Source organism: Enhydra lutris, unplaced genomic scaffold (genome assembly GCF_002288905.1).
Source record: "Enhydra lutris kenyoni isolate GAN:26980312 unplaced genomic scaffold, ASM228890v2 scaffoldscaffold37, whole genome shotgun sequence".
Taxonomy (NCBI): Eukaryota; Metazoa; Chordata; class Mammalia; order Carnivora; family Mustelidae; genus Enhydra; species Enhydra lutris.
Window position 1 is genome coordinate 29,758,115 of NW_019154121.1, and position 11,608 is coordinate 29,769,722.

At 57.4% G+C, this 11,608-nt stretch overlaps 1 protein-coding gene across 1 annotated transcript; it reads left to right on the forward strand.

The window, feature by feature from the left end:
- The first annotated feature begins 357 nt into the window (after nt 1-357).
- On the forward strand, nt 358-10,580 carry LOC111154422 (insulin induced gene 1). The gene is made up of 6 exons (XM_022514013.1): nt 358-407; nt 900-1,328; nt 3,488-3,612; nt 4,816-4,982; nt 5,167-5,266; nt 8,629-10,580. Exons 2-6 carry the CDS (start codon nt 926-928, stop codon nt 8,656-8,658), a joined length of 825 nt encoding a protein of 274 aa, XP_022369721.1. The 5' UTR covers nt 358-407; nt 900-925; the 3' UTR covers nt 8,659-10,580.
- The last annotated feature ends 1,028 nt before the right edge of the window (nt 10,581-11,608 follow it).

Sequence of the window (11,608 nt, forward strand, 5' to 3'; positions counted from 1 at the left end):
CCGCGCGACCGACGGACGCCACTCCCCGCTCCCGCCGCCCGGCTTTCCCCTCCCAGGCCCGCCGGGTCGGTCCCCGCGGCTCTCGCCGCTGTCCGCCCGCCGACCGTCCGCGCTCCCGAGCCAGCGGCGGCGCGAGGCGGCGGTGGCGTGTGCTGACGTCATATGGGCCGCCCGCCCCGGATTGGCCGCGGCCGCCTCACCAGACCGCGAGCGGACGGGCGCGCGGGAGGGGCGGGGCGCGCGGAGGCCACGCCCCAAGCGGCGGGCCGGGCAGGTCACGTGACGCAGGGCCCCGCCGCCCGCCTTATAAGCTGCGCCGCGCGCCCCGCGCCACGGGCCCAACTCCAGGTGGTCCGGGCCTTGACCTCTCTCCTCCGCGAGCCCGCGCGCGGGCGCCCCTCGGACAGGTACGCCGGGCGCGTTGTGGGGCTCGGAGGCGGGCGCGGGCCGGGGCCGAGCTCGGGCCGGGGGCGTGGATGGGAGGTCCGGGCGCCCCCACCCCCTCCCGGGAGCGGGACGGACCCCGGCCCGGCCCCGGGGCGGGGCTGCACCCCTGACCCCGGCGGGCCGGCTCAGCGTCCCCTCCGTCCGGGCCCCAGGTACCTTGCGCCGGGCGCGGACGGGGTGCGGGAAACTTTGGGGCCGGACGGGCCAGCACCGGAGTGGCGTGCGGAGGGCACTCGCGGGCCCGCGGACACCCGGTTGCCGCCAGCCCGCGCGCCGCCCAGGGGGGCCTCCCCGCGGGACCTGCGACGCGGGCCGCGCATCTGCGGGCGCCTCAGGGGCCCGGGCTCTCCAGCACTAGCCGCTATGAGTGGGCGTCGCGGGCCGCCCCGGGCCCGCGAGCCCCTGACCCGCGAACTTGACGGGGCCCCGCCCCCCGCTCCGTCTGCCCGCAGGAGCGCCGGCCCGCCCGCGGTCACCGATGCCCAGGCTGGACGACCACTGCTGGAGCTGTTCCTGCGCCCAGGGCGCCAGGCACCGAGGCCGCCCGGGAGCCGGGGCCGGAGGGCTGGCGGCCAAAGTGGGTGACATGCTAAGCCCCGCCGCGTTGGCGGCCCGCCGGGGCCCGGACCCCGACCCCGCGCCCACCCGCGGGCCTCGCAGCCCCGGGGCGGGGGGTCGCGGCGCCGGCGGCGGCCCCCCCGGCAGCTGGCACCACCACCTGGTGCAGCGGAGCCTGGTGCTGTTCTCGGTGGGGGTCGTGCTGGCCCTGGTGCTCAACCTGCTGCAGGTGCAGCGGAACGTCACCCTGTTCCCCGAGGAGGTCATCGCCACCATCTTCTCGTCGGCCTGGTGGGTGCCCCCGTGCTGCGGGACGGCGGCCGGTGAGTGCGGCGGGGTGCGCGCTGGGGGAGGGCGCGGGCGTTGTGGGGGGTGCCGCGGGGGGAGCCGCGGGGGCGCCGGGGCGGCCTCTCGCCGACCTGGCCCGGGGGCCGCGCGCGGAGCCCGCTGCCGTCCCCTGGCCGAGCGGGCCGGGGATTGGCGGCCGGCAAACTGGTGAGCGGCGCGGCCTCGCTGTCATTGGCCGGGTGCTCCAACACGCTACCGCCGGCCACCGAAAACAAACTGTCACGTGGGCCGGCGGGCGGGGGCGGCGCGCGGAGGGGACGCCCATCCCGCCGCCGGGGTGCCGCGGGGTGCCGCCCGGCCAGTGCCTGGGTCGGGCGCGCCACCCTCTTGGGGACTTTCTGGGTTACCTGGGAGTGCACGCTTGGTCTCGGCTCGCAGACCACTGAGCGCTTCCGTACCGGACCGGTGCTCATTGTTCCCCGCAGCGCCCACGGGCGCCAGCTGCGGAGTGCCGAGAGGGCAGTCGGGCCCCTGCCCTTAGCGCACCAGCTCTGCGGGACAGAGCAGTGGTCTCTCCATGTGGGACCGGGTCGGGGCAGGTGTGCCCGGCTGTTGGCTGTGTAGCCAGCGTTTACGGACTGCTTGCTTTGTGTTTGATGCGCTTTGTGCACTTCTCACAACAGCACGCTGTGACGGCTCCATTTCACAGATGTGGAAACTGAGTCACAGGGGCCTTAAGCATCCTTGTCTAGGGGGACACAGTGGACGGCGGGGCCACTGTGCATCACACTGCAGACTGCCTCCGTGGAGTCTGGGTGTGTCCCCTGGACTGTGGAGGCACATACTGTGGGCAGCAGACTCACCGACCACAGCGGGAGGGCACAGGGCTCAGAGCCAGGGGCTGTGTTCTAGCCAGGACGCATCATGGGGGATGCTGCAGCTGCTCAGTGTGTAGACTGCTTTCATCTCTGTTCTTAGGAAAATAGGGTCCTACTTGGCCTTTGTAAATCCTTTAAGCATATGGCTATCCTATTAAAAATCCTCTTTGAGGTTTTTACCTAGATGCAGATCCCTTTTTTCATGCACATATGGTACAGCAGTTCTTTCTCTAAATCAAAGATCTGATCTTAAAAATGAGGTATTTTAGGTTAGACTTTATTTGCAGTTGAAGCTTCAGGGGATTCTAGGACTATCTGAAACACAGTGTCTCCTACCTCATTAAAAAAAAAAAAAAATACCAGATAAGCTAGGGCAAGATCTCATAGTACATTTGTATCTCTTTAGCCTTTAACCCTATAAGGTAAGGTCAAGTTATACCAAAATAAGTTCTAGAACTCTTTGGGTTCCAGTTTTCAAAACTCTAAAATTAGAACTTGATAAAATGTAATACGAAATTGAAACTGAAACTCTCCCATCGGATGTTTTATCAGGACTGTGTCTCTTGTTTCTGTGTTCAGGAACCTGAAATAGTTTCCTCTTTCATGGGACACCAGGTGGAACTGCCCCGTGGCTTTCAAGCCTCCACCCTTGGTGACTTTAGGTTCTGAGCCTTGTGTCCCACAGTTGGTCCCAGGGCCAGGACCCCCACCAGCCCCCATGTGCCCTGGTCCTGCCTTGGCTTTGTCTGCTTTGCTTCTGTCCTGGAACGCCACACCCTCCCCTGTCTAAAATCTATGTCCTCTTGTTTTAAAATTCTGTGCCTATGAAAATGCCCTAACTCTCCCCCAACAGTAAGCTCTTCCTACTCCGCCTTCTAGTTACATAACCCTCGTCATTTTACACATGAGGGAACAGACATGAGGCTCCAGGTCCCATCAGAGCCCTCGGGGAACAGGGACCTGGTTCTCGGAGCCTGGTCCCAGGCTGTTCCCACAGGTCAGGACCTGGAGTCAGGGGAGGCTCAGCATGGTTGACTCGTCATAGCGTTATATGGATAATTATCCCCTGCCCGACTCAAGTCTGTGCTCACCTGGACTGAAGAACAGCCATTTTATTTTCAGTTTCTCAAAACAGTGTGATCCTTTTGTTTGTACTCCAGGAAAACAGAAATACAAAATCAGTCTTCAGATGTTGTATTATAGCTTGTACATTTTTCTAGGAAAAGAACTGATTTGAATAATATGTTAATGATTGGCGCATTGAAATCCTTTCCTTGTGAGCCGGCATGTTCTAACACTATGTTGTTTTTTACCAGCTGTCGTGGGCTTGCTGTACCCCTGCATCGACAGTCACCTGGGCGAGCCGCACAAGTTTAAGCGGGAGTGGGCCAGCGTGATGCGCTGCGTGGCCGTCTTCGTTGGCATCAACCACGCCAGCGCTGTATCCTTCGTAGATGTGCTCGGTCCAGAGCATTTTCTTAGCTTTCGTGTTGAAATGTTCTGTGCCTTTTAATCAGTATGTATTGTCTCATAGGTCAGTTGAATGGCCTTCTTCCAGATCTTTAAAGACCTTGGCTTGGCAAGAGTTTTCAAAGTGGTTCAGGAATCTTAAAGTAATCCCAGAAGCGGAGAGGACTTTCTCTGTTGTGTGATAGTCTTCTGGCCCCTTGGAGTAGGTTTTGTAAATTCTCTTTCACCTTCCCACCTCGCATTCTTCTGCTGTGAGGACCTGGTTGCTGTGGCCTCAGGGACAGCGGCTGGGGGGTCCCTGTTCATGGGCCGCTGCTTCTAGAGGTTGAAGAGAGACGGGTCTTTGCTTCTCTGCCCCCTGCCTGGCTGTGCCCATGAAGTCTCAGGGCCAGCAAAGGTGGTGTCCTCTCTGCAGGGGGTTCTTAACCGAAGGTCCCTAAACTTCCCGAGTCCTCGGGTGGAAGGCGTTGCACAGACTACATACGTGCTGTACGTCAGTGCATTTGTCAGGAAAACAGGCCATAGTTTCCCAGGTCTCAAAAGACTTGGGGTTTCTTTAACACAACTAGATTGTATTTCAAAATCTTTGGGGAAGGTCTTCTTAGAGTTACTAAGTCCTGCTCTACCTGTATCTTAACGGGAAGAGCGTCAAGACGTGATGTTATACCTTAGCTCCGACAACATTTGTGTTTTCACCTGCCAGTCGGTAGCCTTGTGATGAGAGGCAGGCGTGTGTCCACGGACTGTGGGAGCCTGTACTGTCGAATGACAATGGATGAGGCATCGGAGGAGACGGGAGAGAAGTGTGTTTCCTCAGCTCAAGTTAATAGTCAAAACAAGAAATAGGACGGGGACTGCGGATGACTCAGCAACAAAATGTGCTGTTCCGTGGTCAGATACCAGCAGCTGGAGCTTCTGGAGCATTTCCTTGTAGATCGTGTCTCACCGAGTGACCCAGCGGAGTCCTCGCGGTCATGGCAGCCTTGTACCCAGCAGGCCTTTTCCGCTGCAGTCTGGGCGGGTTCTTCGGATGGAGAATTATAGGGTGTGGAATAATGAAAGCACACGTGTAGGATCTGGGGTGTTTTGTTTGCTTGTCTGGTTGGTTTTTTCCTTTGGCTTGTTTTGATCATCTTGAAAATCATTGAACTTTTCCTTAACCTTGCATCACTAGAAGTTGGATTTTGCCAATAATGTCCAGCTCTCCCTGACGTTAGCGGCCCTGTCTTTGGGCCTCTGGTGGACATTCGACCGTTCAAGAAGTGGCCTTGGTCTTGGGATCACCATCGCCTTCCTGGCCACGCTGATCACCCAGCTGCTGGTGTACAATGGTGTCTATCAGTAAGTCTGTGCCCCCAAGTAGCGACTGCGTCCGCGAGCCGTTCCTGCACTTCTGTCAGAAATACCCACGAAGCTGAGATGTCCTGTTTTACTTACATATACATGAGGTCGATTTAGGCACGAAAGTCTCAAAAGCGCTGCTGGTCGTGGATTGACGGCACAGTGTCCTCTGCTGTCTCTGCAGGTACACGTCCCCAGACTTCCTCTACATTCGCTCCTGGCTGCCGTGTATCTTCTTCTCGGGAGGCGTCACCGTGGGCAACATCGGCCGGCAGCTGGCCATGGTACGTCCTGACGCGGGCAGCTCCTGGCGCGGCGGGGCTTAGCCCCGTAGAAGCGCTTGACGAGAGTCGCTGTGACCTGTGCTGCTCGATGTCTAGTTGAGACCCAAGAACGATTACTGAGAAAAGCAGACTTTAAAAAAAAAAAAGCGTGACAACACCAGGGCAGCTCTTCGCTAAACTATAAAGATTCAGGGATCTGCAAACACATGGGGAGCTAGAAAGCAGAGTAGTGGGGCCACCCGTCACGGAACAGACGCGAGTGGTGGCTTTTCTGCGCTCTCAGCTGCTCCAGGAACCGGCAGAGCGCAGTGGCCGGAGTGGCTGATGGTGGGTCACAGCCCCCCCCCTGCATCCTGCGGGGGCAGCAGGTGCCAGGAGACCCTGCGCCAGGATCCGGGCCTGGGGAGGTTGGCCCTGCCCTTCCCGGGACCCGTGGGCCTGGCTCAGCAGCGCTGCAAACCCCACCGTGGTGGGGGAGCCCAGCTCCCGGGGTGCGGAGCTGTTTCCCACGAGCCGGAAGGCAGAGGAAGTCAGGGGTCGCTTTGGTGGTTCTGGTCAGTAGTAAACGCTCACGTCTAAACGCTTCTGTGGACTTGGACATTTAACTTCTTCTTGAGTTGACTTGGACTCTAGGCCTTCAGTAAAGTGAACTGAAGAGAACTGTGAGCCCTAGGAGGCCGCTGCCCTCAGAGCAGCCCGGGGCTGTGTCAGAAAACTTACCTTGGTCCCTCCGGCTGCTTACAGAGTCGTGTGCCAGCTGATACTCGCTGGTGGGGTTCGAATTTGAAGGCTGCTTGGGCTGGTTCCCAGAAATAGAGCTGATTTCACAGAAAGAACGTGTAGCTTGTCCCATTGGTTCTGGAGTTCCTCGTCCCCACCCCCACACCAGCCCTTAGGGTTCTGTGCAGCCAGTGCCTCGACAGGGGATTGATGAAAATATGGTTTCTCGCAGCCCTGATGAGGGTCAGAGGACTTGGCTGACTTCTGTAGGCCCGTGCAGCCTCTCGTGGGATGCCCCTGAGGCTGGCTTCCCGCCCCCACCCAGCCCACTGACTGGTTTTCCGAGTAGAACCGGGCAGGCCCACCATCTCTCCGCCGTCCGTCCTCCAGTGCTTGTGGCTGTGACGCTCCTGTTTCAGTACCTTCAGTAGAGAACTCCTAATAGAGCTTTCAGGATAAAACTGTCGTCAGCCAGGGTGACTTTTCATAAAATGAACGTTTGTATGACATTCGTCACGTCAAAGATTGTGGCTTCGGGCTGCTGGGGGCTCCTGCTCTGTGTTCTCGGAGAAGGTTCGACCCAGGCTCAGCACGTACACGTGTCTCCAGTAGAGACGGGCCTCCCACGGGCACGAGTTGTAAGCGTCTAGAAATGGTGGGAGAAAACGTCTTCTAAAAGTCATGCAAATTGTACCTTCGAAAATACCGCTTGAAGATTGTGTTCGTGAATGATCCTTGCTGCGCCCCTTAGGTCATTATGGTAGAAAGCTTAAAATTAAAAATTTAACCACTAAGTTTTAGAGATAAAACTAGCTAACTGCAGGGCTGTGATCCTCCTTACTGAAGCTCGTTCTTCCTCTTTAGTCTTTAGAAGCGGGGAACTTCCGTAAGGATGTTCTTATCGTGTCTTGAAATGTGGGGTGTGACCATCCCCTTCCCGCTCAGGTCATGAGAACGAGTGGACTTGTCAAGGCTCTGTGCCCACTCCGCCTCCCGTTTCCATCCATGAGAGGGTGCGGGTCCTCCCCTGGGTCCCAGCTGCAGGGACAGTTAGCGGAGTTGGAAGTGGGGGCTTCTTCCTCTGGGCCGGCTGCCCGCTGTGCTGTGGGCCAGGACGGGAGCTGCTGGCGGCAGGTGGCCACTCCTGGCGGCTCCAGGCGAGGGAGACAGCAAGGTCCTCATTCTCTGGGTGGAGAGCCAGGACGGGTGAGCATGTGTGAAACGGTGTTCAGTTGCGCTCCCGGCACAACTGTTGTGTTGGTGCTGGAGAGGGCTCCATGGTGGAACACGGTTTCCAGCAGCTTCTGGCTCCATTGCTTCAGGGAGTTACGGATGCCTTGGGGGCGGGAACCAGCTTGAATTCCTGTTCCACAGCACGGGTCCATCGGACTTGGCGGGCAGCACTCCAGGAGACCAGCCTCTTGGGGGGGCGGCGGGGAGGTGGGATCTGGAACCGGTTGGAAGCTACTGCTTCTGGAAAGTAGAACTGTGCATGGTTTTTAGCGTACGTTAGATTTTTCTAGTCTTCATTTAAAAAGTTATAGCAAGGGGCTCAGTGCGTCAGAGCCTCTGCCTTCAGCTCAGGTCATGATCTCAGGGTCCTGGGATCAAGCCCCATATCGAGCTCTCTGCTCGGCGGGGAGCCTGCTTCCCCCCTCTCTCTGCCTGCCTCTCTGCCTACTTGGGATCTCTTTATCAAATAAATAAATTTTTTTAAAATCTTAAAAAAAAAGTTACAGCAGAAGCATTACTTTTATGATCAGAAACCGAGGTGATGTGCGTAGGGACTCGTAGTCTGTGGAGGGTGTGGATGGGGGAGGAGGGAGGCTTGCCGGGCACTGTCGGAGCCTGTGTACGCGGGGGCCCTGCGGATGGCTGCCCACCCCTGCCTCCACTGAAGGCAAGATCCCAACTGAGCTGAGCGCCGCCGCCTTCCCGGGCACGACCCTGGCCTTAGATCACGTCCTCCCGCCGCGGCCACAGCGTGCAGCTGGTGCCCGCCTCTCTGACTGTCCTGGCTTCCATCCCCGGACCTGCGTGCACACGAGTCTCAGGAGGGCAGCAGTCTCGCTCCGTGCCCGGCACGCCCAGCACAGTGCGGGCCGCCTGCTCCCTGAGCGAGTCCTCTGTGCACATGCAGCGGGGAGGCCGTCTGTGTGCCCTGCAGCGGCCAGCAGAGCGGGGAGCCTGCCGATCGGGTGGGGGTGTGGGAAATGACATTTGTCTCTGACTACGCCAGGACCCAAGAATGAAATACGCAGTCCTGATGGAGGTTCCCTGCCTCAATGCCGGTGTGGCCTAAGTGCTGCTGACCCCGAGGTGGCAGAGGGCCACGAGGGGCTGGAGAGCTGGAGGGTCTGCAGGTGCCCGCAGCCCAGCCCTGGGGGCTGCGAGCAGGCCCTAAGGGCCCTGTCTTGGAGCAGCCCTGAGGCTGTCCACCAGACAGACTGGGAGAGCGTACCCTGTTGTGCGGGCATGTGACCTGGCAGGGCGGGGGCCTCCCAGCCGAGGGCAGCGGCGGCGGCGGTGGGGGGGGGGCTGTCTGCTGCGCGGGGGCTCCCTTCCTGCCCCGCCCCCTCCAGCAGAGGAGCTTCTCCTTCACACACGCGCAGTGCTCACCTTCTCGCTCTCTTTCTGTGCAGGGGCTTCCCGAAAAGCCGCATAGCGACTGAGTCTTCAGACCCACCGGAGAAGAGCGTGATTTGGGAAGAAAGTCTGTGACATTGGATTGTGACAAAGATTTGTCTTTTTTCCTCAGTGATCCATTTAGATGGGGCTGACTGTCCCCGTGACTCCCGGAAAAGTAACTCAGCTGTCCTAGAGTAGCGCGCGGAGAAGAGCTGCTTCTCTCGAAAGGGCACTTGGTTGATGGGTGCCCGAGTCCGCTCCGGAGACGCGCCCCCAGGCGGGCAAGGGAGTGCTGGCAGGCACGGCTTCCCGAGTACTGATCTCCTTTGCGTTATTAAAAGCAGGTTGCCATAAAGCCTTGAACTAAGCCTAATTACCAGCTGTTGGTTTTGTATCGCTGCCCACGGGGGGTAGAGCTCCATGGTGCTTAACAAAGGTGAGGTGTGGAAAAATAGGAATATGTATCCAAAAGTTTTTAAAAATAGGGTTGGTAAGAAGAGAAGTGGCGGTGAGCGCGGGGAGGCTGCATGGGGAGGCCCCAGTGCTGAGACGCTCACGCCCCCGCGCCTCACACCCCTGTGCCCCGCAGCGCACAGCCGCGCTCTCCTCCCTGCCGCGGGGCTTTGTGCAGACAATCGCCCCGAGCGCAGAGGGCGGTGAAGGCCGCGGGTCCCCACTGCGGTCGTCTGAGGCCTCACCGCCACACCTGGGGAGTTTCATCCCAGATCCGCAATCGCGGAGGGCGGCCCTGTCTGCCGAGCGTCTCGGGCTGAGGGAGCCGGAGTCGCGTGCGGGTCCCTCCGTGCGCCGGACGGACACGGCGGTGCGTCCCCGGCCCTCCCGAACCTGCGATCCGTGATTGCCTCGGGCGCCGCGTGCGCACGCCATGGCCTGGAGCGCCGCGCGCCCTAAACACTCGGAGATCCGGCGAGCACAGCGTCTTCACAGACTGGCGTAGACCATCCCGGACCCGCTTCGCAAGGACTGGGTCTCAAACGTTAAGTGCAATGTATATGAAAACCAATCTGAGCCTTGTATTCTCTTAAATATTTATTTTTTTTTTAACGTATGAGGGTTGAAGAGGGTTCTCCATTCATTTCAGTGCTGCGCGGAGGCGGAACTCAGCAATAATTTCTTTCAGTTACGAAGTTACTCTGTCGTGCCCTCCACTGAGCCCCAGTCCTTTCAAATACTCCAGACGTGTGGGATGGGTAGACCTGGCATTTTTACTTACAAATTTACCTTTTTGTACTTTGCAATTTAAATGTTTTTGTTTCAAATTCTGTGAAAGTGACTTCATTACGAGACCCCTTTTGACTAGAAACGGGCAGTGGGCAGGACAGGGGGTTGGAGGGCGAGAGGGCCCGGCGCCCGCGGCTGGGGACGTGCACCCTCGGTTCCTCTGGTGCAACGATCTTGCTGCGGTTGTTCGGTTTTGTTCCAAGAAAAACACCTTGGAGCAAATTGTAGGTGACTGTGTAGCTAATCTGTGTTAGAGGAACTTTGTGTAAAAGAAAACAGGATCGTTCCGAACTTGGCACTGACCCCTGACACTTTTTCTTTGAAAGTGAAGTTGGATGATTAGCCATGTGAAAAGATTTTTCAAGGAGGAGGTCAGCATTTTATGAAAAACCAGGAGTTACTGGGTGAAAACGGTAATTGAATCTTTAAAGTATACGTGATCATGTACAAACAGTAAGTATTTTTTCCTCTGAAACTGGAAGTAAATCTCTATCTCTTAGAAATAATGTAGCCAAAAAATGTGAATCTGAAGAAATTTTTTGCCAATACTTTATAGCAAGTATATGAACCAAAGTGATTTGCGTTTGTAAAAATGTAAAATATTACGAACAAAATTTGCACTATACCGGATACAGACATCTAGGGAGATTCACAGTCATACTAAGTTTTCAGCACTGTGTTCTTTTTGCATTCATTTTTTACTTTTATTAAAGGTTCAAAACCAACGCTTGTGTTTATGAGCTTTTCTTTAAAGGGATGGAGGGGGCTTCTCTGGAATGTTAGGGTTCGGAATGGGAAACTGCGTTACAGCTCTTCAAACGTGACTAAATGTTGAGAGAACTTCTTGGGGAAACGCTGCTTGAGTGTATTTTTACTTCGGGTGGGAAGTGTGACCGGCAGGAGGGGCGGCATTGCACCCCCTCCCCGGGCTGGGGGGTGGGGCATCTGCCTGAGCCTGGCCCCTGCCCCCCCCAGGAGTGCTGAGCTCTGTCCAGGTGAAGGGCCCCTTCTCCCCATCCCAGATAGGTGTCTCCCCACAAAGAGAGCCCAGGAACGAGTCCTGTCTGAGAGGAGTCCCATGTGTGTCCAGCCCAGGGGCTCAAACCCTCCCAGCCTGGGTTTGAGAGTAAATCCAGGAGGCCTGCGCTTCCTGGACTGTGGTGGGTAGGTGGGACAGGAATCCGGTTTCCTTAGGGGCGAGACTCACCACTCAGAGATTCCTCCTTGTCCCTCTGTCAGTTGCAGGGCTGAGCGCAGGGACTCCGCAGGTCCTGAGTACCCCCCAACCTCAGCAGGAGAGTTTCTGGAGATCAGAGACACACTGATGCTGGTCGGCCTGCCGGTCGGCCGGTGTCCCAGGGACGTCCCACCCTCGCATTACAGGCCTTCCCTCCATGCTGGTGAAAAGATGAGGGAAGGGAAACCTGCCTTTCCTGGGGCGCTGAGGCGGCTCGAGTCAGGATCTCAGGGTCGTGAGATTGAGCCCCACGTCGGGCTTTGCACTGAGTATGAAACCTGCTTGAGATTCGCTCTCCCTCTTGTCTGTCTGAAATATAATAATAACAAAAAAAAAAAAAAAACTTGTCTATTTCATGTGTTCAAAGAGACCTTTTGCATTCATTTCTTTTAAAAAGGTCCAAACTCAGGTTTGCTAGCAATGCTCACTTGGTGAGAGTTCCCGCTGTCTCTGTAATAATGTAGTCGGCAGATAGAGACCGAGAGTTGGGGTCTACTCTGAAAAGCATTATACTG

Bases quoted from the DNA above. Each gene is read 5' to 3' on its own strand.
- LOC111154422 (XM_022514013.1), top strand. From the start codon at position 926: ATGCCCAGGCTGGACGACCACTGCTGGAGCTGTTCCTGCGCCCAGGGC. The intron at 1,329-3,487 runs GTGAGTGCGGCG...GTTTTTTACCAG, and splicing joins GTGCTGCGGGACGGCGGCCG to CTGTCGTGGGCTTGCTGTAC. The intron at 5,267-8,628 runs GTACGTCCTGAC...CTTTCTGTGCAG, and splicing joins TCGGCCGGCAGCTGGCCATG to GGGCTTCCCGAAAAGCCGCA.